Genomic DNA, 28,000 nt, shown 5'->3' on the forward strand with positions numbered 1-28,000 from the left:
TTGGGGGCGGGGCCGGGCCGCGTTAAGAGGATCGTGGCGGGCTGCGGTCTGGGCAGGTCCCCCGGGTGAGCACCTACCGGCGGAGGGAGCATTGCTGGGGCGCACGCTTGGCACCATGACCCAGACGCCCGCCTTCGACAAGCCCAAAGTGAGCGCGGGGGGGCCTTGGGGTCCGGGGGGTCTGGCTCTTGTCTGGCTGGAGGGCTTAAGGGCGTCCACACCCCGGGAGCAAACCCGGGCCCCTGCAGCCAGCCGCTTTCTTCCCTCAGCTCAGGCCCCGGGGGTGCCTCCGGGCAGTTTAACGAGAGACAATGAGGCAGGGAGTGTCCTGAATCCCGAGGCGCCCCCGGCTGGCCTCCGAGTTTTGCTTCTGCCCCTGACTTGTCTTCTCTGAGTCTCAGTTTCACTACCTGTTAAATGGGCGTTGTTGGCTCCGCCAGCACCGGGTAGCTGTGTGAACCTAGGCAGGGGGCTTGACCTCTCGAACCTCAGCTGCAAAATGGGGCCCAGTGTCTACACCCATAGGCACCTAAAGTGCTGCGGAAACAGCTTTATGCTCCGACACTGTGATGGGTTTGCGAGCGCTGAGGATCTCGGGTTTATGGATAGGCCAGTCGGAAGGACCGTGCCATAGAGCCGAGGGAGGGGAACAGGGCGCCCCTCTCTCCCCACGAGGGGCTGAGTGGGCTTTAGGCCTTGGGTTCATTCCAGGCCAAGCCACAGCCACTGGCCCCAAGGGATAACTCCGTGGTCCCTCCTCCCACCAGCTGTGGCGTCTTGGGAATGGCTGGGTCAGGGAGGGTCTAGGCCCACTTGGCAGGGCTTTGGAGCACTGAGATTCAGTCCACAGAGGGGAAGGGTCCAGGAGTCCGCCCAGCAGAGTGAATGGGCTAGCAGGGTTTGAGACTGCTGGGGGTGGGGGGAGGGGTCACAGGAAGGAGTGAGCTGTAATCAGACTCCACTTCCCTCTCTGAGAAATGGGTGCGAATGACGCCGGATACCATAAAAGACTTGGTGAGTATCCCACGTGTGTGCGTGTGTGAGTGAGAGCGCGAGAGAGAGCTGGGTGAGAGCTGGAGGAGGTAAGGCCTGCCCCTCACTGCCGATGCCCCCACCACAGGGTAAATGCTCCGCTACTCTGCCACAAGTCAGTGCTGGGGAGCGCTCCTGCGGAGCCCTACCCCACGCCTCCCCCGCACCTTGTCTGGGTGCCCCCATCTTCGGTGCCTGTTTCCTTGTGAGGGCTTTTTTTTTTTCCCCCTTTTCTTTTTAAAATGCTTTTGGATTCCCTCTGCCCTTGGGCGGGGGAACCACCTTACCTTGTTATGAATCCTAAGGCAGTAGACAAAGCCCCCAGACTGGAAGCGACATTGGAGCTATGGAGAGGATAGGTAACACTTCTGCAGAACTTGCTGTGTGCTCCACATCTGTCCCTGCAATACTTGTAACAGCCCTGTGAGGGAGAGGTCATTGTTACCATTTTTTGGCCTCACCCAATCCTCTCTGATTCCAGCTGGTGGGTTACTTCCCCTCTCTGGGCCTCAGTTTCCACACCTGGGAAATGGGCCCCACCTGCTTGTGGGTGGTGTGGTGGTGGTGGGGGGCGGTACAGAGTTAAAAGGGGGTGCTTGGGAGGGAAGGTAGAGCGTCCTCCTCTATGTAGGTGAAGATGTGATTGGATTTTATATCGCAAGGAGGGAATGTGCCTGCGCTGGCGGGAGAAGCAAGAAGGAGCCTGTCTCAGCCACTGCCTCCGGGGCCAGCTCCCCGCCTCCCTGTGGGGGGAACAGATAATCGTGAGAACTAGAATTAGTAGCTGGAGCTAATTGAGTTGTTAGGGCTCTGTGCCGGCTACCGTTCTCAACACATTACCTTTATTAATGCATTTGATTCTCTCAGTGATTCCATGAGACAGCTGGTATCATCCCATTACACAGATGAATAGAGGGAAGATTAACAAGGCCTAAGATCCACGGCACGGAGGTAGCCAAGCTGGGGTTTGAGCCCAGAGTGGGGGGCTGGCTTCAAATATCCCATGCCCCATCCAGCTTTCCTGATATTGCCTTTGGAGACGCCTCTGAGGTAGAGGTGCCAGGGCCCAGGTGTAGGCCTGTCTGGGACAGGAGTCTTTGCTGGGCTGGTTGGCTTCTTATGCCTACCACCGGGTGAGGCCCAGGGCCCCGGCCAGCTTTAAGAAGGCAGAGCCAGGGTGTGCTTTCCAAACTTAAAATGTTAACTCGAATCACCTGAGTGCCTCGTTAACATTCAGACGCTGAACTGGTGGGTTTGGGGTGGAACTTGGGAGGGTCCCTTCCAAGCTCTCAGGTGATGCTAATAACACGGCTAGACCACGGACCAACCTCGGTTTGAGGGGCAAGGCCTTATCTGGTCGCCTACCTGGTCTGATAGTGTTAATCTCACAAATACTTCCTGAGTACCTGTTGGGCACTGGGGGGAGGTATAGGGAAGGTGGAGTGGTGGCCCTTACCAGTCTCCTTCTACACGAGGCAAGGCTGGAAAATCCTGTGGTGCTCAGGAGTTCTTTGGCATCCATGCCAAAGAACAGGTGACAATGCTGGTCACCTGCCTATTTTTGTAATAACAGCGGCTGCCGGGTGCTTTTGGTGATTTACATCGCAGCGTTCTCTGGACAACTGGACGAGGTAGATATCTTCATCTGCCTTTACGTTACGGATGAAGAAACTGAGGCGTGGGGAGGGGAAGTGACTTGCCCAAGGCTACACAAAAGGAGTACCTGAAAGCTGTAGACAGGCAAGCGAGTTGGCCCAGGCCCGGAGCACACTTTCTACACTGTCCCTCCCCGATGCAGAGAACTGGGGCTAAATCTCCCACATCATTTTGTTTTAAGTAAGCTCTATGCCAGGGACGTCTGGGTGGCTCAGTTGGTTAAGCATCGGACTCTTGGTTTCAGCTCAGGTCTTGATCTCACGGGTTTGCGTTGAGCTCTGCACTGACAGTGTGGAGCCTGCTTGGGATCCTCTGTCAAAAAAATAAATAAACTTAAAAAAAAAAGTAAGCTCTATGCCCAATGTGGGGCTTGAACTCACAACTCTGAGATCAGAAGTCTCCTGCGTTACTGAGCCAGCCAGGCGCCCTGCCCACAAAATTGTTCTTTCTCCTATTTGCATGTTTACTCTGTATCAGGCACCGTTCTAACTGCTTTGCCTATGTTCATCCAATGCTCACAGTAGCCCTTTAAGGTAGGTCTTCTTCATTGACATCTGAAGAAATGGCACAGAGAGGGGAAGGAACTTTATGCAAAGTCACACAGCCAGAAAGCAGAGCTAAACTTGAACCCAGTTCTACCTAAAACTGCCTAAAATTTGCAAGGCCAGCTGCCTTGCAAATTTGCCCTTACCACTTTGCCGGGAAGGCACTTAGAATCAGAGTAACCTTGGGCTTCAGATGGACTGAGGGTGGATCCCTGCCTCACTGTTCAGCAGCTACAAGAGCTCTGGTGGACATTTCTCTGGACCTCTGCTTTCTTCTCTGTAAAATGGGTTGGTTCAAATCAAAGTCGTGGGATCTTGGGGAAATTGTGCTGAGTGGCACTTGTGAAGTCCCCGGCTGGCAAGCAGCAGGCCCTTAAGTGTGTTTTCCCTCCCCCACCCAGGACTGCCGTGGGAGCCCCGGTGCCCTTTGGGAGGCCCCCTCCACCTTCAGAGTCCTTCTCATCTTTTGGACTTCCTGCCACAAAGCCCGTTGTTAGCACTTATTTGGGCTTTCAGTACTTTTTGGTTACTAGAGCCACCTGTGTTTAAAAAGCCCCTCAAAGAGCCCACCTGACCATTATAACTCAGATGGCCCTTGGGAGAGAAGGGAATGAATGAGATTAGATTTCAGGGAAGCCTTTTGTTTGACAGAGGAGGGCAGGACCAGAGAGGGTAAATGTGGTCACACAGTGAGGTGGGGGAGGCTGGCCGCAGTTCTGATTCTACGTCTAATCTTGGGGTTGGCTTGACCTGGGTGGGAAGGGGCCCTGTGACCTGGGAAGGACTTGTCGACCTACCCAGTTGTCCTAGGAAGGTGCCCCCCTGGGGCGGGGAAGGATAGCACTGTAGCCTGGCTTCGGACAGGGGAGAAGAGGCGGCCAGGGGGTCCAAAGTGAGGTCCAAGCCTATCTGTACCCAGAGTGTTGGGGGGCAGGCTCACCCTCACCCCTTAAGGTTCTGAGGCCCCAGAGCAGCAAGGTGAGGGAAGAAACAAGCTTGGTGTCCTTGTGACCATGGAAGCAGAGGAGTGAGCTTTCCTCTCTGTACAGTGGGAATGAGATGTGTATGAGCCTACATAAAACCTAATGCAGGCCTGGCTCAGAGTGGGGCACCCAATGCCGGCCGCTCCTGTTCGTTATCCTTGTCCGGGTTCTCAACCATTCTGTTTAGATTTTACCAGTATTGACTCAGCTCTGATCTGCAGGATGAAGGGAGCGCCCTGTGGCTGTTACAGCCTCTGGCTTTGACTCAAACAGCTTCCGGGGCACTCAGCCGTCTGTGGCTGAGGGCTGGTTCCTTAATCTGGGTCTGTCTCCCCACCTATGAAGTGGGGAATAGCTGTGCCGAGCTCCTAGGCTGTTGCTCCACAGGATGTGCCCCTGGCTGAAGACACGCCCTCCCATCTCTGAAACTGGGGAAGCTCACGGCAGCTACTGAACGCTCTGCTCTGCTCCATCAGGCCCCCAGGAAGCAGGTGGCACAAGGAGACTGCTCGGCCCCTTCAGGTCCACGCCTCTGAGCTGCATGAGCTCAGATGTGGCTGAGCACAGAGGACTTTCTAGAGGAAGTGTGGCTGAAACAGCTCGTCAGCCCAGGGGCCGCTCTGCCTCCTGGTTTTCCCCCAAAAGTCAGCTGAGAGGCCATGGTGGCCTGTGGGCACCGGCTCGTTGCCAAGACCGGGGCTAGGGAGGGAGAGGGTGTCCGGCTGGCTGTGGGCACCTGTGGCTCATCCAGGTTCTGGGGGCTGGTCAAGGAGTCCTGTCTACGCTGCCCTCTCCCAGCCCAAGGGGGTAGGTCGGCCCCTCCCTTGTTTCAGGGAGAGGACACAGCGCTGCTGACCTAGAACAGAGAGCGGAGGAAACAGTCACTTGGTCACTCGACATGTGCTGAGCGCTTTTTGCTGTGCTGGGCACTGTCCTAAACACTGAAGATCCAGCATAACGACACAGAGTCCACACTTTCAGGGAACTAATAGGGAGACAGACGTGTTAAGTAAATTTCAAAAGTCAGCAGGATGAAAACAAAACCGAATATTGTGTTTGGGGGCGCCCGGTTCAACTTGGGTGTGCTTTGAAGGCACACTGCCTGCCAGTTAGGAGCCAGAGTCCGATCTGGGAGTGCCTGGCCCAGGAGTCCATGGACCTATGTCCTTGTCCTGGCTCTGCCACGGACACCTCGGTGAGTGAATGCACCTCCCTGACCTCCACCTGGCTGGCTGGCGTCCCCTGAGAGCCAGACTCGGCACGTCTGCTCATGCCCCCACTGTGCCCAGCACCTGGGGGGAGCTTTAAGTTTTGGTAACTGAGGATGCTTCCTGCTCCTCTCTGGATTTCGTGAGTGCGTGTTTTTCAGATGCTGCTTGTGAGTCGGCCTCCTGGGGAGCAAGTGCAGGGGAGTGAGGGAGGGACTCCCTTGCAGAGAGGTCAGGTGGCTGGGCACAGGTCCGGTGCACGCTCCGGGGCGATGGCCTGGCCTGTGGGCGGGACATGCGCTTGGAGACAGACTTGGGTTCTAACCCAGCTCTGCTGCTATCAGCCTGGGCAATGTCGGGCAGGTCACAGAGTTCCCTGGAGCTCAGCAAGCCCATCTGGCCTCTCTGGCACCGGGCTGATGTGTATACCTCTGTAAGGTGTACCTTGCCTGGGGGTCAGGATTAACTGAGATAAAGGACCTAATAATAGTAGGCAGCTGGTTATTGCTATTGCTGAATCACTTACTGAATCACTTATGGTAAACTCCCTGAGGCCAGGCCTGCAGGGAAAGTCTAGTAAGACTCAGTCTAGTGTCTCGGTCTAGCGTGACTCAGACCTGGGTTCAAATCCTGACTCTATCACTGCCTGCCTTTGTGTCCCTGGATATTTTTTGAACTTTCAGTTTCCACCTCTGTAAAATGGTAGTGAGGTTCCCGCCTTGCTGTCGTTAAGGATGAAATCATTTAATGTGTGTGGATGGTCCAGTACGCCGTAGATACTCAGTAAGTTAGAAGCTGTTCCTGGTTCCTGCTGTTCCTGCTGTTCCTTTTTCCTGAATGGGGACAAGAGAGCAGGGTCCCCACCCCAGTCTTGGAGCTTGCACCCCATTATCCTCTGGGGCATGCTGACATCTTCGTGGGTAGTGGCTCATCTCCAGAAAGCTCCATAAGAGGCCTGCCTGAGGAGCTTGGGCTGCCTGAGGAAGGGGGTTCCTGCCTCTGCTTCTCCCCTGACAGGAGTCAAGGCAGCTTTCCGGGAAGCCCCAGGAGCGGTGGGACCTGTAGGACACAGCGGGGCAGCAGGCCCTGCTTTCCCTGTCCCCAGGGGTGCTCTTGCCTCCTGCCTCTTTCCTCCTCCCTCCCTGCACTTCTGTCCCGGTTAGCCCGTGCGTGCGCGTGGGGCACTCCCAGTCTGGTCCGTGCCGCAGCAGGTGTCTCCTGCGGGTGCTTATCTCTAGTCCTGACTCCTGGGCAGCTCTGGCTTCTGTTCTGGCTTCCCCCTCACCTCCTTTCCACACGGCAGCCAGAAGGCACTTTTAGAGGTGACCTCCTATCCCAAACCCTTCTGTGGATCCGGCCTTAACTGTGACCTGTCCCTGCCCTCCACCCCCTTTCTATGGCCGCCTCCTCTCCCCACTATATCGTTCTCTGTATCAGGCCAGTTCCCTCCCTGCTGCCTGATCCAGATGTTTGCACCCGGGGCTCCTCTGCCTGGAGCCCTTCCCTCTCCCTCCTCCTTTGCCCTGTCCAGCTCTTCCATTTGTCCCTTCTCAGGGGGAGCCCTCGGGCCTTCTCCGTAGCCTCGTAGCCTCGTAGCCTCGTAGCCTCATGCAAATCGTCTTCCCCATCAGCGTTTAAGCCTGCCCCAGTCACTCCCACTCTACAGACCATTCTCTGGACCCACCTCTCCCTCTAGTCCTTTCTCCAGCCTTTTCTTCTCCTTCAGGAGTAAAATTCTGGAAAGAAGAATCCAAACTTTCTCCTTTTTTTTTTTTTTTTTTTTTTTAAACCTCTACTTGTTTCTTCCCCTATTCCAGCATGGATTCTGTCCCCCTCAGGCCTCTGGGATATTTCTGTAGGATAGTGCTTCTCAGTGTTGGCTATGTGTATTTAAATCTAACGATGATCCCATGTGCAGGCCCAAGGATGTGACTTCACGGACCAGGTTGGGCCTGGGTGTGGGTGACGTCCCAAAGCTTCCCAGGTGCTCCTAATGGGCACCCAGGGCCGAGAACCTCCCCTCCAGGGCCCCGTCCCCTGTGGCCTTAGCCCAAGGGACATGTTTCTGTTCTCCTATTGCTTGATGTCTGGCAGGACCTCACTGTATCAGTTTCCTGTAGCTGCTGTGTAACAAATAACCACACACAGTAATGGGAATTTCAAACAATAGAAATTTTCGGGGCACCTGGGTGGCTCAATTGGTTAAGCAGCCAACTTTGGCTCAGGTCGTGATTTCACGGTTCATGGGTTCAAGCCCCCTGTCGGGTTCTGTGCTGACAGCTCAGAGCCTGGAGCTGCTTTGGATTCTGTGTCTCCCTCTCTCTCTGCCCTTTCTCCACTCCTCCCTCTCTCTTTCTCTCTCTCTCTCAAAAATGAATAAACATTAAAAAAAAAAAAAACACCTTTTTTTAAACAATAGACATTTTCTCCCTGTTCTGGAGGTCAGAAGGCCAACACCAAGGTGTCAGTAGGGTCACACACCCTCTGAGAGGCGCATCTGTTGGCAGCTTCCGGTGGCTCTAGGCTGTCCTTGGCTTGTGACCACTCAGCTCCCATCTGCCTCAGTGGTCACACTGCTAGGAGTTTTTCTTAAAACCCTGCTTCCCTCATAAGGAGATGGGTAATTGCATTATCTAGATAATCCAGGATAAACTCCTCAGAACTTTAAACCACCTGTTTTGCCAGGTGAGGAAATCTGTATTTCTCAGGATTCAGATCTAGCCATATTTGGGCGGTTACCATTCTGATGACCTGCTGGGCCACTCCTCCTCAAAATCTTTTTTGTTTTGTTCATTTTGAGAGAGAAGAAAGAGAATCCCAAGCAGGCTCTGCACCCTCAGCGTGAAGCCCTACTTGGGGCTCGAACCCACGAACTGTGAGATCATAACCTGAGCCGAGATCAAGAGACTTTCGACTGACTGAGCCACCCAGGCGCCCCTCCTCCTTAAAATCTGATTGTCCCTAGGGGCGCCTGGGTAGTTCAGTCGGTTAAGTGTCCGACTTCAGCTCAGGTCATGATCTCACGGTTCGTGGGTTCAAGCCCCACATCGGGCTCTGTGCTGACAGCTTGGAGCCTGGAGCCTGTTTTGGATTCTGCATCTCCCTCTCTCTCTGCTCCTCCCCTGCTCACACTCTGTCTCTCTGTCTCTCTCGAAAATACTGAAAATTAAACAAAAAATCTGATTGTCCCTTGCCTTCCTGACACCACACTCCTGGTTTCTCTTCTGCCTCTCTGACAGCTCTTCTCCAGGTTCAACCTCCTGTGTAAAGCCATTGGGTGCTGGTGCTCGTGGAGGCTTCCTCTCTGGCCCCTTTCTTCACACCTTCTCCCTGGTGAGGTCATTCAAGGCCACGGCTTCATCATCCATATTCCTACTTGCATTGCCGGCCTCCATCTCAAAGCACTCTGGAACTTTCCTTCCTGGTTCTGTCCTTTTACATGTGGAGGGCTCAAAGGTATCCTAGCTTAACGAAGATCAAACTGACCATGTCTCTCTCCTCTTACCCCTGCCCTACCTTCCCTCTGAGCGCTGGGGTTTCTTTCTGGGCTGCGCCCAGAGCGTGGGAATCGCTACCCATACCCACCAAGGCCTAACCCGAGGCATCATCCTTGACCCCTTTTTCTGTCCCCCTGCTTTTCCATGTCCTCTTTGCCACCCTGGTTCGAGGCACCATCATCTCTCATAAACTTGACCTTCATAGCCTCCAGCTGGTTTTGCTCTGAGTATCTTCCCCCTCTAGCTGGCTTCAAACCCTGTCATAACTTCTCTGTGCTCTCAAGTTAAAACTTGACTCCCTATGGCCTGGGTGGTCCTGCAGCCCCTCCAGCCCCACCACCCCTCTCTTCTTGGAGCCGTGTTTTAGTTCTTCTCCGCACCACATGTTTTCCTATTGCCTTTGCCTGTGCTGTCCCTCCTGCCTAGAATGCTCTTCCTGTTTTCCTCCTCACCCTGCCTTTGCCTCATTGGTTCCTCTCTATCTTTTGGATCTTGGCTCAAGCTCTGCTTTCTCCAGGAAGCCATTGTTGGCCTTCTAGCTGGGTAAGGTCTTTTGTTTATTATCTCTTTTGTAGGACTGTTTATGCCTCTCAAGGACTTGTCTTGGCTTGTGAGTGTACATTTGTCACTGTGACATTTACTTCCACTTCTCTTGCTGGACTGTAAGCATCACGGGAGCGGGACTCTGTCCCTTTAGCTTTGCTCTCCATTCCTAGCACCCAGCAGGGCCTCAGCAGTTTGGTGAATGCAGGACTCTTCACTGGCAGCGTTTCAGCATCTGTTACGTGCTGGCCTAGCGCACTACATGTGTGAATGTCGTTAAGCCTCACGAAGCCCCAGGAGAGAGGCATGTTAACCGCCCTATTGGACAGACGAGGACGCCAGGACACTGGAAGTGAAGTAACTTTGTCCAGGCCGCCAGAGAGGGAGTGGAGGAGCCTGGATTCCAGATCTGACCACAAAGGACCCTGCCTCTCTGGCGGGATCCTCAGCACAGCCACGTGAGGGTTAAGGATAAAATACCTCACAGGCTCAGGGAGAGGAGGGCCCCTGTCTAGGGTCACACTACTGCTTGGCAGTTCCCTGGGCTGGAAGCTTCAGTGTTCCCAATGCTGACCGTTTTTCTGTTTTTTGAGAATGCAATGAACGGTTAGCTAAGTGGGCATTGAACTTATTTTGTCAGGGAACCAACAACTCCTCTGAGCCTGGGGGTGAGTGCCACTGGCTCCTTTGCAGGCTGGATGACTTCTGGAAAGATCTGATTACTCGGACCAAATTCTGGGAGGAGGGCTTGGCAGCTCTGTGCCTCTGAGGCCCGGGGCTGGGTTTCCTCTACAGGAAGCGGCTCAGGTGGGTGTTCCTGGGATTCCCGGGAGCCAGTGGCTTCCTCCCCAGCCAAGGCAGCTACTTTTGTGTCCAGGTCCCCAAGTTCCAGAGAAGGGCCCAACCTGGAGTTCTCTAGATCTCCCCCTGGCCCAGGAAAAGTCACTTTCCTGCTGTCTCTGAGTACCTGGTATGCTCATCTTTTTTTTTTTTTTTTTTTTTTTTTTTTTTTTTTTTTTTAACATTTATTGATTTTTGACAGAGAGAGACAAAGCGCAAGTAGGGGAGGGGAGAGAGAGAGGGAGACACAGAATCTGAAGCAGGCTCCAGGCTCCGAGTGTCAGCACAGAGCCTGATGCGGGGCTCGAACTCACAGAGTATGAGATCATGACCTGAGCTGAAGTCCAACACTTAACGGACTGAGCCACGTAGGTGCCCCCTGGTATGCTCATCTTAACAGCTTCTGGAAGATGCCCTGGCCGAGAGCGGTGTCTGCTTCCCGTGGGCCATACACATCCACCTACACTGTCTTTTTTTTGTTTTTTTAATGTTTATTTTTGAGAGAGAGAGAGACACACACAGACAGAGACAGAGTGCTAGCGGGGGAGGGACAGAGAGGGAGGGAGACACAGAAACCAAAGCAGGCTCCAGGCTCTGAGCTGTCAGTACAGAGCCTGATGGGGGAGGGGGGGTGGTCTTGAACTCACGAAGTGTGAGATCATGACCTGAGCCAAAGTTGAACACTTGACTGAGCCACCCAAGCATCCAACACTGTTTTTGTTTTTTGTTTGTTTTTTGTTTTAAATCCTTAGAGTTGTTCATGGAGAGGGAGGCAGAAATACCCTGTTTTGTAGCTGAGAAACTGGTTCTGAGAGATCAAGAGTCTTAGGTGAGGTCACACAGCCAGCAAAGGGGCAGATCTGGGAGTCCAGTCTGATGGGCAGTCTCCAAAGCCTATGTCCTTAAACTCCTGGCTTTGTGTGTCGAACATTTGTGGGGTTGTGTGTGTGTGTAGAGAAAGATCACCAAGATGGCCAAGTATCTGGTACCCTTTCTGGAATACTGGAAGGATCTTGTGTCACCTAATATTGATTCCTGATAATTGTGCTTAAGTGACATCTGCTTTTGCTTTTGAAGATGGGGCCTGCGTTTTGAAATCCACTGTGGATATTCACAGGTCCAGGAAGTCTGTGGCCAACACTTTTTAATACTGGATTTTGTTGAGTGAGTTGGTGGAGAGCAGACACTGCCTGGGTGGGGGCAGTGGCTGGGGCTCCATAGCTCCTATGGTACCGTGGTTGGCCTCGTGTTTAAGAGCACCGGCTCTGGGATTGAACTTGGGTTACGATTCTGGTTCTGCCATTTACCAGCTGTGGTTGAGAACCAAAGCACTAGGCTGGGTTCCTCCCTCTATGGCTTGCTGTGTGGCCTTGGGCAAGTTATTTAACCTCCTTGAACCTCAGCTGTGGTTGAACCTGTCTGTGGTCTTAACTGTTAAAGAGCTAGAGATGACCATTAAACCCGCCCCACAGACGAGGATTAAACAAGGTGGTGTGTGTAAAGAGTTTAGTGGGGCATATGTTGTAAGTGTCCAGTTGATGGGACTAATGGTATCATGGTCGTTGTTAACGCAAACCCTCTGGAAGGTACTTCAGGCATTCATGGGTGTCTTTTCCCCTCCCCCCTTGTTTCCTCTCTCTACCCCCTTGTAGGTGGAGCTGCATATCCACCTGGATGGGGCCATCAAGCCTGAAACCATCTTATACTATGGCAAGTAAGTCCTTGGATAAGAGACCTTCCTCCCCAACATTTGGGGATATTTGGGGGCCCACAGTTCAACCCAGAGGACTCTGGAGAATTCCAGGGTTGTTCCTTCCTATATCTCCATGGAATCAAGCTGGCCCCCCGGCCGGAACAAGGTGGTCTGTGGACAAACGAAGGCCCCTCAGCTCTGGGCGGGAGACCCACAGCCCAAGTCTTCTGCTTTCTGTGCTTCTCTTTCTTCCTGCTGCCAGGTGAGCCAGGAAGAGCTTGCCCTGCCTCACACGCAGACAGGTGCACACACACGTGCGCACACACACACGAGGAGGCAGTCCCCAGGACGGAACCGGTCACTGTGTTTTGAATCCGTAGGGTCTATGGCAGGTGATGCACCCACACAGGATGCTGGGACCATTTGCTGAGCATCTCCTCGTGCTGGGCCGCGAGGCTGAGCCCTCTCCTTGAGTCAGTGAATTTAATCCTTCCACACTTGGAGGAGGGAGGGTGTTGCTATCCCCATGTCACTGAGGAGAGCCAGGGGCTCAGAGAAGTGAAGGCAGTAGCCTGAGGCCACATAACCATAAACAGAGTCTAAAATTGACCCAGGGTCATCTGATCCCCAAGGCTTTCCCTATGTGACCCTGGTCATAGCCTGCTGGGGGATGTGGACAGGAGGCCCCTCCTCTGGGGGCCATTCTTCATCTTCCAAATGAGAATGTGCCTCCTGCCTCGGCTCACAGTCACGTGGGTGGGTTGAAGGGTCCCTAGTGCCCCCCCAGTGAGGGACACCCGGCCCTCCCTCCCCACCTCAAGGGCTCATGGTGGCCCTTCTCTTGGGTCTAACACTTAACAGCAGGGACTTTAGAGGCCAGTGGGTCCGGATGCAAATGTGAGCACACCATTTCCTTGCTGCAACCTTGGCCTCTTTCCAGAACTGACCTGGGAGATGGGGGCCCCTTCTGCCACCCACCCCTCCTTCCGGGGACTGTGCTCTTCACCTGTTTGCTGGGCACTCCTTCCCTGTGGAGCTGGGAGGACTCCGCCTCTCTCGTTGCCTGGAGCAGTTCAGCTCAGACCCACGTGTGAACACTCTGCTCCGTAAACCAGAGTCCCCTGGCCTCTCCAGATGCCACCGTTCCAGAGAACTAGCGATGTTGGGGAGTCTGTCCCCCAACTCTCTGGAGCATCTCTTCCACCTCTGAGAGCTGGGGACAGAGGTCTGGCGGGAACACACTTCTCCGCCTTGTCCTACTTACACAGACCTCAGTCTGCCCTAGGGAGTTGCTACTGATGTAGTTTTTGACTCCCCTACGTCATTGACCTTGTGCCGAGCGCCATAGGAGCGCTGCACCGGGGCTGACGTACTCCATCCTCACGACAGCTTGTGAGGAGGTACCACTGTTGTCCCCATTTTGTGGAGGAGGACACCGAGCCCTGGCAGGTGAGGGGACTTGTCTAGTAAGCATGGGTGTGGCCCCGAGTCCACACGCTGAACATTAACTCCTGCCAGCAGGAGGCTTAGGGGAAGCCGTGCCCAGAAAACCCTTAGCTCAGGGTTAAGCACCGTGTCCATAAAGGGCACTTAATGATGGTGTTATTAATTATAAGTCGTGGCTCCGGCTGAGTGGGGTGAAGCTGCTTGGCTTATCTCGGCCTGTCCTTTGCCCGTGCGGAGGAGGGCTGGCCGTTCCCCCACGGCCCCTAATGAGGCCATTAAGGCGGGTTACTGGCACCGGGATGGGATCTCCTGGCAGGTGCTAGTTCAAGGAGTCAGAGGGCACGTGGTGGTGGAGCAAGGAGGCCTGAGTCCGGGACGGGGTAGAGAGAGGAGGGAGGGGAACCGCCCCTGTGGGGATGCTGGTCGGATTTGCTGTCCCCACGTCGCCTTGGCATCAGGAGCAGGGGAGGGGCTTTGTGGGCCCCGGGGAAGGGGTGTCACCGGTGCCAGCTGGAGCTTGAGCTCGAGGCCAGCAGGCGGGGGACCAGGGAGTCGGTCAGACGCAGCTGTGGATGCCCATAAACACACTGGAGGACTTCCTGGGTGTGGTGGGCTGAGGAAGGAAAGAAGGAAGACCCTCCCTCCCTCCCTGTCACCAAATCCAGTGGCGCCTCTTCTGCCTCTGTGATTTGGGCCTCCGTTGACCACGTTCGTGCCCGCTGCTTCCCTCTGCTCCCATGATTCTGTCCTCTCGGGTGCTTCTCCCACCTCCTTCTCGATCTCCTCGTGACCCTGTCAGCCGTTTTGCCAAAGCGCATTCTGAACGTGGGCTCGCTCTCCTCCCTTTGCCGCCCTGGCCTGAGCCACCAGCATCCCCGCCTGGCCTGTGGCAGTGGCCTCCTGACTGGTCTCCGGGTGGCCGCTCTGGCCTCCCCCGTCTCCTGTCCCCACAGTACTGTAGCCGAAGCAACTGCCTTAAAGCAGAGTCTGACCAGCCCCCCTCCCCTGCTCAAGCCCTCCCACACTCCCAGCTTGCTTAGGGGCAAAGCCGAAGTCCACCCACGGCCCTTACAGACCTGCAAAGCTTGTGTGGCCTCTCTGACCTCTTCTGCTACTTAGTCCACACTGGATGTTTCTCAAACCTGCCAGACTTAATAAACAGAGAGGTTGAGTAACTCTCCCAGGGTCACACAGGCTTTAAGGAACCCAGTCCGTCAGGCTTTGGAACTTGCTGTCTTACGCTGGACACGTAAATAGCCTCATTGCTTCTCTGTTCCCTGCAAAGAAAGGACTGTCTGTTTTACTGACAAGGATGTGGAGGTCCCCGGATGGGACAGCTCCTACCCTGGGTGATTTGGCACCTACGGCAGGGGGATGGACTTTGACCTCCAAATCCTGAGCTCCTCTTCCTCAACGGGCCCTCTGGCCAGGCTCCCTGTGGCCGCATCACCCACCACGGCCGGAAGAGGACTGGCCAAGGCAGGACTGACTGGGGTGTAGGGACCATCTGAGGACCAGGCTTGGTCCCGGGTGGAGCCTTTGCTGCTGAGTGGCTGTGGTGGCAGGAGGACCCGGGGCCCTAACGGGAACTCCTTCTTGCCTCAGCGTTGGGTCCCAGACTGGAGCTTTACAGCTTGGTCTAAGCAGCTTCTGCAGGCCCAGTCGCGTGTGAGATCCTGAAGAGTGTCCCCTGTTTGTTTCCTGCTGGGACTGCAACAGTAGCTCTTGGATCTGTTACCTGCACGGCGGCCAGAAGGAGCACTGAAACCTCTTCATGCCGCTTCCCTGCTTGAAATCCTTCAGCGATTTGCTGGTGCTTTGGGGGTAAGGCCCTAACTTAGCCCCATTGGGCTCCGCCTGCCCTCTGGCTCGTCACCTACCACTGACCCCACTCTGAGCTCCAGCCTCCCTATGCCTCACCTTCCCTCCTGGCTTCTGCCTGGAGCCCCTCTTGTTCCCTCTGTCTCTTTTCTAGTTCTGCTTAAGGGGCGCCTGGGTGGCTCAGTCGGTTAAGTGTCTGACTTCGTGATCTTGCGGTTCGTTAAGTTCGAGCCCCGTGTCGGGCTCTGTGCTGACAGTTCAGAGCCTGGAGCCTGCTTCCGATCCTGTGTCTGCCTCTCTGTCTCTCTCTCTCTCTCTCTCTCTCTCTCTGCCCCTCCCCCATTCATACTCTGTCTCCCTCTCTTTCTCAAAAATAAACGTTAAAAAAATTTTTAATTCTGCATAACTGTCCCCTCCTCTAACCGGCCTCCTCTGACCACTCTGTCAAAAGATCTCTTGGTGGCTGATGAGGAGAGAGTCTGGAGAGGGGGGCACTAATGGGACAGACATTTAGGAAGGAAAATAAGTGGGACTTGGGGACTGGCTGCTGGTGGGCAAAGCAGATGGAGTCCCAGGGGAGGCCCCCCACCGTGGGTTGGGCAGCTGGGGGGTTGGAGGGGCTGTATTTGGGGGTGTGGAGCGTGGGGCAGGGAGGGGAGAGGTGGCAGGAGGTAGGTGGTCTATCTTGGTCACTGCTGTCCCATCCAGTGCCTGGCCCGCCCTAGGCCCTCAAGTGGTGATGTGTAGAGGCAGAGATTTCTGGATTTTCAGGTGAAAATCTTGAAAGGGGAGGAGTCCATCCAGACAGGTGTGTAAAAGGGACAGTCTGAAAGCATGTCAGGAGGAAGAGCCCCGCCAGGAAGCGGTGGTCATGGGGGCTGGAGGAAGACCGGTAGGGGAGCCGCACAGAGCAGGTCCAGCAGGGCCTATGCAAGCGTGGCCACTGCATCTGACCACGTGAGCGCCAAAGCCTTCCTCTGCTGCCACCACCAGCTCCCAAACACAGCACTTAAATGGTCCTGGCTCGGGGGCGGGGGACTCGGTCCCTGGGGATGACCTTCTGAGGGTGGCCTTGGGGCAGGCTGCCCGGCAACGGAAGGATCAGGGGGCCCACGCTGCCCTCTGTGCCGGGACCACACCAGGGATGCCATCTCCCCCACGGTGTCCTGTGGGGACACGGGGCTGGGGGGAGGCGGGGGGGTGGGGGCTGGCTGCAGACTGGGGGTCACTCCTGGGCCGCCGGGAGGAGAGGAGAGCCTACGTCGGGGCCTTAGGGATTTAAGTGGGGAAGCATCATAGTATTTTAGTGACCGAAGTCAGTAAAGAATGTAAACAACTATTCAAACTTCGGTTTCTCTGGCGATTCCTTCCTTCCTTCCTTCCTTCCTTCTTTTGTTCTTGCTTTGCGGATAACCGGGTGCTCCAGCCTGATCTAGTCACCTGATTAACTGTTTGCTCCTCTTTTTCGTCTCTTGTGGTACTTGCTGGAGGCGTTTCGCCGCTTTATTTTCCATTCATTTTATTATATCCTTACGATGATTGGCGCCATATTCTTTTAGGTTTCTGGGAGCCCTTACCCTCTGGTTGTCCCCTTCCTGAAAAGGATGCTGTGTTTCAGGGACGTGACCTCTTCACCTGTCCCTGAGGCTCTTCGTTGTCAGGGTTTCAGGTTTTCTTCTGTTCTCTGTGTTGTTTCCTCAGAGCCCCTTTGGTCTCCTGTTTTGTCCCTTCATGGTAGAAGCGTGTCTGGTGTTCTTAAAAGTGGGGCAACTGAGGCCCAGGGGGACCCGGGAGTCGGAGCAGAGGAGCCCAGCCCACCTGCGCACCCCACCGCCCGCGGCTGAGAGGAGGCTCCGGTCCAGAAGGGCTATTCTGGGCGAGCCCCACACGGGGTCTGCGGGCAGAGAGGGGAGACCGCTCCGAGGTGGGTGGCCGGCCCCCCATGCCTTCCCATGAGCCTCCACCAGACACTCCCAGCTCAGTGCGCAGGACGGGCCTCTCTGATGTGCCGGCCAGATGGAGGACGGAGGGGGCAGGTCTGGCGCCTGCCCCGGGCCTTGTGTTGCTGCAGTTAGTGCCCCGATAACCCCTGACCTGGCATAAGCCCAGCTGGCTCTCCCGACTCCTGGGGCTGAGGAGGAAACTGTGGGCTTGCCCTGGCAGCTTCTCGGGTCCCAGGCACCAGGGATGTGCGTGTGTGTGTGTGTGTACAGAATTTAACTCCGGTTATCCCCTCTTACGACTCCCTGGCTGGTCACAGCCTTGGGGACAGGAGCTGCTGGAAGGATTCCAGTCTGGGTTCTAAACGCCCCAGGCCTCAGTTTTCCCATCTGTTTAACGGGAGGAGTTGGGTGGAGAGATCCCCGGGTTTCATGTTCTGGCTCCTCTGAGGGGTTGGTTGGGTCCCGCTCAGGAGCGGCCCCGCTGCCCTCACGGTTCTGTTCCCAGGAAGAGGGGGATTGCCCTCCCCGCTGACACCGCAGAGGAGCTGCAGGACATCATCAGCATGGACAAGCCCACCAGCCTCCCAGATTTCCTGGCCAAGTTTGACTACTACATGCCTGTCATCGCGTGAGTCACCCCCCACCCCCGCCCCAGGCTCTGGGTGACTCCCATTCCCTGTGGCCTGTGCCTCCACCTGTGGGGTGAAACCCCAGTTCTGTTTCTCATCCTTGTGTGTGCATTTGTGTGAATCTCTCCCTACCTTTGGGCCTTGAGTTTTTTTCCTTCTGGAACGTGGGTATAATGCACTGATGTTTTTCTTCAACTTCTATGGAAAAGTGACCGGGGGTGAGGTCAGGAGCTCAGATCCTAGTGTCTGATCCTGTCACCAGATAACTGTGACATGGGGAAAATGTACCCTCTCTGGGCCTCTGTTCGCTTATCTAGACAGTGGGGCTCGTGATCCCATCTACCTCCTAGGACTGGAGTTTGGAACGGACACAGCACTGTCCTCTGTTACGATGAAGATACCTTCATGGACAGCCAGGCATTGGTGTTTTTGTTTTTTAATGTTTACTTAGTTTTGAGAGAGAGAGAGAGAGAGAGAGAGACAGAGCACGAGCAGGGGAGGGGCAGAGAGAAGGAGACACAGGATCCGAAACAGGCTCCAGGCTCTGAGCTGTCAGCACAGAGCCCAACGCGGGGCTCGAACTCACGGACCGTGAGATCATGACCTGAGCCGAAGTCAGACGCTTAACTGACTGAGCCACCCAGGCGCCCAAGGCACTGGTGTTTTCATGTTACCTTTCATTCCTTCCATCTTTTAATAGCAGAGTCTCTTTGATCTAGAAGAATAAGTGTGCAGCTCCCAGAACTGTACTCTTTGTGGTTGGCAACAGTCCTGCCAGGTGGACATGCTCCTCGTTCGCAGAGGAGAAATGAAGGCTCAGGAAGTATAGGAGCATGGCCAGGACCACACAGCTGCAAGGGGTGAAGCCCAGATTCTTCCCCTGATGCCACCTTGAGCTTCCTGGCACAAGGCAGAGTTTCCCAGGGCCGGTGAGAGTCAAGCCTTTGCAGTCTCTGCTTCCGGAGCTCTGGAAGGGGAAGAAGCAAACGGGCTGGAGGCAGTCAGGGAAAGCTGCCTAGAGGAGGAAGTATGGCCCAAGCTTTGGGATAGATAAGGTGTGATGTCGTCCAGAGGGCTGGACCTGAGGAAAGGTTTAGAGCACGTGCCCATTATGGGTTGTTGGAGGGCCAGTGAAGAAGGTATTGAGGCAGATGGAGGCCGTTGGCTAGATTCACCATCTGACCTACTGTAGGTTTTATTTTTTAATTTTTTTTTTTAAGTTTTATTTATTTTGAGAGAGAGAGGAAGAGCATGAGCAGGGGAGGGGCGGGGGAGGGGGCGGTGGAGAGAGAATCCCAAGCAGGCTCCACACTCAGCCCGGAGCCGACCATGAGATGAGCGGATATCAAGAGTCAGAGTCAGATGCTTAACCGACTGAGCCACCCAGGCGCCCCCTACTGTAGATTTTACGTTTTGCTTATTTACTTGCCTGCCATGCTCAACTGTAGGCACTGCAGGGACAGGGATTTTGTCCACCTTGTTTGCTGTATCCCCTGGGCCTAGGACCGTGCTGGTCACAGTGGGGAATGAATGCGTTCCACAGCTGTGGGGCGTGGGGGCAATCTGGCACCCTCTTCCTGGGAGGCCAGCTCCCCTGCGGCAGGTCTGAGGTCCCAGACCCAGGCTCTGCCCCTGCCCCACAGGGAAGGCAGCAGCTGTCCCCCACCTCATCCGCAAAGGCATGGTCCCCTTTTCCTGGGAGTTGGCCAACTTCCCCAAGACACTTCCCTCACACATTCTAGTAACCATTTTCTGTTTTCACTCTTCATGGTGGAAACTTCCAGCTAGGCACAGTTCATTGTCACTTGAGTACTTAGAATGGCCCTGGCAGGTTAAATGTGCCTTGCTTCTAGAGCCAGCACTCCGCTACCAACAAAACCACTTCAAGCATCTGTCTGTTCTGCTCTAAGCACTGGCCTGGGTGAGTTTTATGATGTTTAACGTGTTTGTCCTCACGATCACGTTTGACATGAGCGGCAGGCTGACTCACAAGAGTCCCGCAACAGGTAAGTGTGGGAGCCGGGATTCAAGTCTGAGTCGCGAGTTTCTCCCCGACCCCAGGGTACCGTCTGGATTTGTCCATTCTCTCTCGCCTTAGTTTTATTGGGGTATAATTGATAAATAGAAATTATGTGCCTTTAAGGTGTTTTGATGTGTATATCCATTGTGAAACGATCATTGCAGGCAAGCTAAGTTAACATATCCATCACTGTGGATAGTTACCTTTTGCTTTTTTAAAAAAATATTTTTTTAATGTTGATTTGAGAGAGAGAGAGCGTGAGTAGAGGAAGGACAGCAAGAGAGAGAGAGAGAGAGAGACAGAGAGAATCTAAAGCAGGCTCTGAGCTGTCAGCACAGAGCCTGACATGGGGCTTGAACCCATGAACCGTGGGATCACGACCTAAGCCGAAATCAAATGCTTAACCGACTGAGCCACCCAGGTGCCTCCCTTTTTCTTTTTTCTTGCCTTTGTGTGTGTGTGTGTGTGTGTGTGTGTGTGTGTGTGTGTGTGTGTGTGTGTGTGAGAGATGGGAACACTTAAGCTCTACCCTTCTAGCAAATCTCCAGTATGTGATACAGTATGGTTACCTATGGTCACCATGCTGTACATTAGGTCTCCAGAACTTACTCATCTTGTGGAACTGAAATTTTGTACCTTTTGCCCAACATCTCCCAATCTCCCCTTTCCCTGCTCAACCTGCCCCTGGCAACTACTGTGGTAATTTCTGCTTTTACGAGTTGGACTGTTTTAGATTCCACATATGAGATCATGCAGTGTTTGTCTCTCTGCGTCTGGCTTATTTCACTTAGCATAATGTCCTCCGGCTTCATCCATGTTGCAAATGGCAGAATTTCCTTAAGGCTGAATGCTGTTTCAGTGTGTGTGTGTGTGTGTGTGTGTGTGTGTGAGAGAGAGAGAGAGAGAGGGAGAGAGATTTATCCATTCATCTGTCAGTGGACCTTGAGGTTATAACAATGTCTTCACTGTCATAAATAATGCTGCAGTAAACATGGCAGTGCAGATACCTCGGTGAGATCCTGACTTCATTTCCTTTGGACAAATATCCAGAAGGGGATTGCCAGATCATATGACAGCTTAGTCTTAATTTCTCAAGGAACCTCCACACGGTTTTCCACGGTGGCTGCAAAAATTTGCGTTCCTGCCAGCAGTGCACAGGGGCCCCTCTTCTCCACACCCTCACCATCACTTGTCTCTTTGATCGTGGCCATCCTAACAAGGTGTGAGGTGTGAGGTTGTGGTTTTGATTTGCATTTCCCTGATAGTGATGCTGAACACCTTTTCATAAAACCGGGCCATTTGTATGTCTTTTGAGAAATGTTTATTCAGGTCCTTTGCCCGTTTTAAAAATCAGATTATTGTTCCCAACCCTTCTCTTCCCTTCCCAGGGGCTCCCGGGAGGCCATCAAAAGGATCGCCTATGAGTTTGTCGAGATGAAGGCCAAGGAGGGCGTGGTGTATGTGGAGGTGCGTTACAGCCCGCACCTGCTGGCCAACTCTAAAGTGGAGCCGATCCCCTGGGACCAGGCAGAGTGAGTGACCACCTGGAGGGGCCGGTCCCAGGCTATGGTGGGATGGGTCAACCTGAGACTCGGGGGCAGGCTGGTAGGAGCCCCTGACCTAACGTTACGCCCCCTGGTCCTGTCCATGCCCTCAGAAAGTTAAGGTCCTGTCCTTAACTCTGTCACAAGAGACATTCCCAGCCCTCATCTGGGCTGGCTGGCTGGCCTGCTGGCTGATTTATTTACTTATTTACTTACTTATCTACCTTTGGAAAAAGTGGGCATCTGTGTCTTGCCTCCTTTGTCCCGGACACAGACCCACAGTCTAGAAACATTAACCCCCTCATTCAGTGACTTCTAGGTGTCCTGTTCTAACCCTGTGATTGAAGTGAGTGTGGCCCATTCCTGCCCCTCTGCCGGGACCCCAGGGTTCTCTAAGTGGCATTGCCCAACCCCACTGCCCCCTTCTAGCTACAACTCTGATACATGCGGACTAGTGGGAATCTGAGCAGGCGGGCTTATCAGTGCCCGGCATCCACAGGAAGGGTTGTGTCTGACCAGCACCCCTCACCCCCGCCCCACACACCTTCCAGTCTGGAAGTGCCCCAGCAAGCCGGAAGTGGGGTGTGCCAGGGCTGGGGGCCATGTCTTTCTCCCCAGAGGCGGTGGGTTCATGGGGGCTGAAGCCGCTTCAGAAGACTCTTCTCTCTCTCTCCCCTCAATGCCCCCCCACATCCCAGTCCCGGGGCTGTGTCCTTTAGACCTTTGCCTCTGCCCCATCCCTACTCTTCTCCCCCCACAGAGGGGATCTCACCCCCGACGAGGTGGTGGCTGTGGTGAACCAGGGCCTGCAGGAGGGAGAGAGAGACTTTGGGGTGAAGGTGCGGTCTATCCTGTGCTGCATGCGCCACCAGCCCAGTGAGTACGCCCTCAGCCCTGCCCCGGGCCGCCCCTCTGACACCGGCCGATCCCCCAGCCTGGCCCTGGAGCCACATCCGGGCTTCCCCTGCCCCCAGCACCATGGTGCTGAGCCCCTCAGCAGGACCTTGGGGCTTCGGGCTCAGAACTCCTGGCAGCCGAGAGACGCTTCTCCCCAGGGAGATCAGGCCTGACGGCCACGTGACCTGCAGGCAGCACAAATCCAAAGGAACCTGAACAACAGAAAAAAAAATCTAGGCCAGGTTCCATGTACAGAGACTTGCACGTATTTTCTCTGATCCTTGTAGCAGCCTGTGAGGTAGGACAGCCATTGTTTCCCCTCTGATAGATGAGGAGACTGAAGGGCGGGGGAGCCGTTCTCTCCTCAGTCAGGAAGGCAGAAAGCCCACGCGAGAACACAGGGTCATCTGGTGCCAAAGCCTGTGACCGTTCACCCGTTTTTAAACCCTTCATGACGCCTTGATTGGTTAAGAGGACGGAGTATGCTAGCAATACGTCCAGTAGCGCTCGTGTGGGGTCTGTTCTGGGCTTCCGTGTTAAACCGGGGGGTCTCCATCTCCTCATGAGCCAAGTGAGGCTTAGCTCACCCCGCCCCCTCGAGGGCAGAGGTGGGGTCAGGTGAGACACAGCCATTTGTTGTCGACCAAGCCAGGCCCCGCCCTCGGCACTTTCCACACAGGGCCTGGCCAGGGGCCGATGCGGTGGCAGCCGGAGTCCTCTCAGAGGAGAGGAAAGCGAGGCCCTGGATGGAGGGGTTGGCCAAAGGCCACGTGCTTAGGCCATGGCCAGCGGGATCTGAAGACCCAACGTGGGCCCCCCGCCTTGCCGCTGGGCTCAGGTTGGGGTACAGTGAGCGGGGGGGGGTGGGGGGGCCTCTCCTCGGTGATGCCATCAGAGACCCGGTGGGCATCTTGCCCACAGACTGGTCCCTGGAGGTGGTGGAGCTGTGTAAGAAGTACCAGCATCAGACTGTGGTGGCCATTGACCTGGCTGGAGACGAGACCATCCAAGGGAGCAGCCTCTTCCCGGGACACGTGAAGGCCTACGAGGTGGGTCCCGCAGGAAGGTGGGGAGGGCGACACCGGGTGAGCACCAGGAGCTGGCTTCCACCCAGGAGGGAGAGGTCACACGGACTGGGGTGCGTGAGGCCTCCGCGGTCCCCTAGTGCAGCTTAGTTGGGTCTTGGGGGTGCTAGACATTGGGAATTTGGTATAAACAGAAGACTCCCCCTTGGTGTTGGGAGTACTATGTGTGAGCCTGTTTCTTTCTGTCTGTACCTTGCTATGTGAACCTGGGTGAGGCTGCCCCTTCTCTGGGCTTCCGTCACATCTGTTGGCATGACAGAGTTAGAGCAGACATCTCGAAGCCTGACGATGCACTTCCCATGGATGCAGCGGGGGCTTTAGAGAAGGGGCTCTGGAGTCTCCCCTCCAAGATTCAGAGCTCGGCTCCCCACCTGTTCGATCATCATCCTGTTACTTTCCTGGGTCTGTTTCTCTCCTTGTAAAACAGGTATCATAATACTTGTGGATGTTAGGTAACATATACAAACCATTTCATACGGTGACAGACACATAATAACTGTCTAATAAAGGGCAGCTGCCACTTAGATTACGATGACACAAACAAAACCCCCGACTTCCCCATCTTGAAGCAGGCCAGCTGACTGGGCGTAGTTCAAGGCTGCCAAAACTCAGACCCAGAGTGCGGTGAAGGTCGGGCCGCTGGGGCCCCCCAGTCCGCCCGTGACCGGCTCTTGCCTTTCCAGGAGGCCGTGAGGAGCGGCATTCACCGCACTGTCCATGCAGGGGAGGTGGGCTCCGCGGAGGTGGTGAGACAGGTGAGGAGGCGGGGCTGGCGTGGGGCCCTTCTCCCCGCTTCCTGCCCACCTGGTACTAGGCTCCACTTGCTTCTCTGCAGGCCGTGGACACGCTGAAGACAGAGAGGGTGGGACACGGCTACCACACGCTGGATGACGAGGCCCTTTACACCCGGCTGCGCCGCGAAAACCTGCATTTCGAGGTGAGTGGCCGGGGAGTGAGGGGACCGAGGCGGAAGGCCAGGGGCCTCTGGGGCCGGGCCAGTGTGGCAGGACTGGGCAGTGGGCATCAAAGCTGCCACGATGGAGCTCACAGGACTCAGCAGCTGGGAGGCCAGCGTGGCTGTGCGGAGAATGGTGTCAGAGCAGGGGTGACACCCTGGGGTGTCTCAGCCTGGGGTCTGGGAACAGTGTGGCCTGGGGGCACGCGTGCCAGCTATCTACCTGCTCTTCCAGGTCTGCCCCTGGTCCAGCTACCTCACAGGTGCCTGGAAGTCGGACACGGAGCACCCGGTGGTTCGGTGAGGCCCAGGCCCTGGGGCCCATTCGGTTTTGTACAGCAAAGTGAAGGGTGGGAGGGAAGTGCAGGGGCTGAGTGCTGGCCCACGCGGGGCCTCTTGATAGGAAATCTCTCTGAGGCCTTGGGGAGCAGGTGCTGCTGTCCTCACCTTATGGACGAGGAGCCCAAACCGCGGGTGTGCTATAACATGCTGAGGAAGCCCCGCTCCCGAATAGTGGACCGGGGGCCCCCTCACTCCTGTGGCCACAGCGCAATGTTCCGCTGGCCTTGAGGTGGGACGGGTGCTTCCACACTCCAGATTCGGCCTCCTAGGCATCAGGAAGAGGAGTCTTTCCAGCTCGCGCAGTCCTGGCACCTCCGGGTGTTCCCCCAAGCACCATCTTGAAGCTTTCCCATGGTGGGGGGGGGGAGGAGTCTGGCCCATCCCAGCCTGCTTCTAACCCACCACCTAACCAGACACCTTGGCCCTTCTTCCAGCTGTCCTGTGACTGAGCCCCGGGGGTGGTGGCATCAGGCCTCAGGAGGGCAAAGCCACCTTTCCCTGACACAGGAGAAGGCGACAAGAACTTGGGGCGACCATGGTCAGGCCTGCACTGGTCTGTCTGCCAAGCTTAAGAAGGGAAGGAGCTCGGGCTGTGATCGGATTACAAGGGGGTCCTGAGGTCCGCTTCAGGGTGGTGGAGCGTGTGGTACCTGCTGAGCGTCCGAGTGCAGGTTCTTGGAGGCACACAGCCTGTGGGCTGGAGAAAGGTTCATGGAGAAGTGACAGCCTCAGGAGATGGGGGAGCAAGAGGGCCTAGGAGAGAACGCAGGATAGTGACGTTTAAGGGACAGTCTGGTACGAGGCGAGCCAAAAGTGTGCTCTCCAAGAAATCAAAAGGGTTTTAAGACCAGTCAACAGTGTACAATTGTGCTACACAAGTCAAGTGAGGTAAGAGCCAGGAAAGGCCTGGGTTTACAGAGACGGTGATCTGGGATTGTGCCAGGAACCCTTTCCACGCAGGGCTGGTTGAAGAGTTGATGCCAGTAGGATCGAGGGTGAACAGGGTGGAGTCCAGACAGCTCCCTCAGAGTGCGGGCTGTGAAGACGAAGGCTCCAGAGGGTGCTGCTTGCTGGGCCTCCCCGCTTTCCAGGCCGTTCATAGATCCCAGGCTGAGCCCTTGATTTTAGAGGTTGTGACACCCCAAATCCGTCCCAGCAGGAGTATCTCTCTGGCCCCACACGTATCCCACCCTGTCTCACATTTCTCCAAATTCCTCCTCACATCACTGTGTCCTGTAATGCCACTTCAAGAACACGGAACCTCATGGTCTCTGCTCTGGCACTTGCTGCCATGCGACCTGGGACACGTCCTTCTCCGCTCTGAGCTTAGTCGATTGCCCGTGTTCACTGAAGAGGGTGGCCCATCACTAGATTGCCCAGGGCTTCCTTCCATGCTCTCTGGTGTCCTATGATCTGCCATTCTACCTGTTCCTCTTCTGTCTTCGCCCAGCTCTGGGCTGGTCAGATGGGTCTGTCTTGAGTTGCTAGTTACGTGGCATTACACAAGTCGCCTGAGCTCCCTGAATTTTCTTCCTTTGTACAGCGAGCAGCTCTTCCAGGTCTAAAGGTGCTGCAAGGCTCAAGGGAGGGTGAAAGCCAACGTGCAGTGACTGTTCACTGCAGAGTAAAAGGAGGCTCTTCCCTCTCCCCCTCACCCCTGTATCCAGGCTCAAACGTGACCAGGCTAACTACTCACTCAACACGGATGACCCTCTCATCTTGAAGTCCACCCTGGAAACCGATTACCAAATGACCAAACAGAACATGGGCTTTACTGAAGAGGAGTTCAAGAGGCTGGTGAGTGGGCGTGAGGCCTGGTGGCCTTGACTCTTGGCCCTGGGGGTGTGTGAGGCCTGCAGGTCTTGGCCAGGGCCCGGAACCTCTGGAGATGAGTGACTTTGCCTCAACGGGCCAGGCCAAGCCAGACCTAGAGGTAGGTGCCCTCTATGGATACGACCTCAGGCTGGTGTGTTGACCTAGTACCAGGTTTTTTAGCCTTTGCCTGGATTGAGTGCCTGTAAAGAATCTGATAAAAACTGTCCACTCTCTCTCCAGAAAGGTGTGCTCAGCTAGAATTCTGCACACATTTCAGGCCATTCATAGATCCCAGGCTGAGCCCTTGATTTTAGAGGTTGTGACACCCCAAATCCGTCCCAGCAGGAGTATCTCTCTGGCCCCACACGTATCCCACCCTGTCTCACATTTCTCCAAATTCCTCCTCACATCACTGTGTCCTGTAATGCCACTTCAAGAACACGGAACCTCATGGTCTCTGCTCTGGCACTTGCTGCCATGCGACCTGGGACACGTCCTTCTCCGCTCTGAGCTTAGTCGATTGCCCGTGTTCACTGAAGAGGGTGGCCCATCACTAGATTGCCCAGGGCTTCCTTCCATGCTCTCTGGTGTCATATTATCCACCATTTTGGTCCTTCTAGAACATCAATGCGGCAAAGTCCAGTTTCCTCCCGGAAGATGAGAAGAGGAAGCTTCTTGATCTGCTCTATAAAGCCTATGGGATGCCATCTTTGGCTGCTGCAGGTATGTTCCTGGCTGATCTTCTGGGCTGCCGACCTGCCTTGGCTGAGCCTGGCTTTCTGTGGGATTTCCTGCAAGAAGCACCCCCTTCCCCTCCTGGGCAGTGCCAAGAGAGTGTGGGGACTCCCTGGCCACATGGTTTTAGGTGACGGCGCCTCTCACTGGATCAGCTTACCTTCTGTGTAATGCTGCCCTGAGGCTGGTCTCAGGGGAGAGTTTCTGAAGTGTAGTCCCAGAGGTCTTGGCAACTTGGGTTGTCACCATGGCCACCTGAAGTGAAGGGCAGGGGAGCTGGGCCTAGGTCCTAGCTCTGTTCTGCTTTCTTACTGTGTGATCTTGGCAAAGCATTCTCTTGTTCTAAGCCTCAGTCTCCCCATCTGCAGCAAGGGTTCCTCTCTGGCTCTGATATTCTGGGATTTTCTTACATCCTGGGTACTAGAAGGTGCCTAACCTTTCTGTGTCTCTGACCTGGCAAGCAGGGCAGCGTCTCTGAAGACATCACGGCCACCTCTCCAAGCCCTCACCCTGTGGATGGAGCCTCCCTGACTCTGGGGCCTGGAATGACACTCCTACCTTTACTCCTTCAAGGAAGACCAGGGTTCCCATAGTCAGCTACTGCTGCTCTTGAAGCCTGTGGTGCCTGTTTCTGTACACGTGAAAACTTCAGCACGCTGTATCTCTCCTCGGACTGTGGACCAGAGTCTGGTTGAATCTGAAACCTTCCTATGGGGACTCATGCTGAAAATCTGGTGCTCAATAAAGAAGCTAATGACTAGTGTTGTGCAG

The 28,000-nt window shown here is 55.1% G+C and overlaps 1 protein-coding gene across 3 annotated transcripts; it reads left to right on the forward strand.

Annotated features, from left to right (window-relative positions):
* Nucleotides 1-17: 17 nt before the first annotated feature.
* Nucleotides 18-27,989, forward strand: ADA (adenosine deaminase). Of its 3 annotated transcripts, XM_019458384.2 has the most exons (12): nucleotides 18-148; nucleotides 11,957-12,018; nucleotides 17,713-17,835; nucleotides 21,245-21,388; nucleotides 22,161-22,276; nucleotides 23,219-23,346; nucleotides 24,066-24,137; nucleotides 24,218-24,319; nucleotides 24,573-24,637; nucleotides 26,347-26,476; nucleotides 27,115-27,217; nucleotides 27,694-27,989. In XM_019458384.2, the coding sequence occupies exons 1-12, from the start codon at nucleotides 116-118 to the stop codon at nucleotides 27,705-27,707; spliced, it is 1,092 nt and encodes a 363-aa protein (XP_019313929.2). In that variant the 5' UTR covers nucleotides 18-115; the 3' UTR covers nucleotides 27,708-27,989. The 3 variants fall into 3 exon arrangements, with proteins under 3 accessions (XP_019313929.2, XP_019313932.2, XP_019313931.2); XM_019458387.2 differs by lacking the exon at nucleotides 11,957-12,018 and having other exon boundaries at nucleotides 47-148; XM_019458386.2 differs by lacking the exons at nucleotides 18-148; nucleotides 11,957-12,018 and adding an exon at nucleotides 15,063-15,267.
* The last annotated feature ends 11 nt before the right edge of the window (nucleotides 27,990-28,000 follow it).

This window comes from Panthera pardus, unplaced genomic scaffold, assembly GCF_024362965.1.
Source record: "Panthera pardus isolate Hobbes unplaced genomic scaffold, ASM2436296v1 HiC_scaffold_25, whole genome shotgun sequence".
Taxonomy (NCBI): Eukaryota; Metazoa; Chordata; class Mammalia; order Carnivora; family Felidae; genus Panthera; species Panthera pardus.

Excerpts from the sequence above, each read along its gene's own strand:
- ADA (XM_019458384.2), top strand. The coding sequence starts at position 116 with ATGACCCAGACGCCCGCCTTCGACAAGCCCAAA. Across the intron at positions 17,836-21,244 it reads TACTACATGCCTGTCATCGC|GGGCTCCCGGGAGGCCATCA; the intron begins GTGAGTCACCCC and ends TTCCCTTCCCAG. Across the intron at positions 21,389-22,160 it reads ATCCCCTGGGACCAGGCAGA|AGGGGATCTCACCCCCGACG; the intron begins GTGAGTGACCAC and ends CTCCCCCCACAG.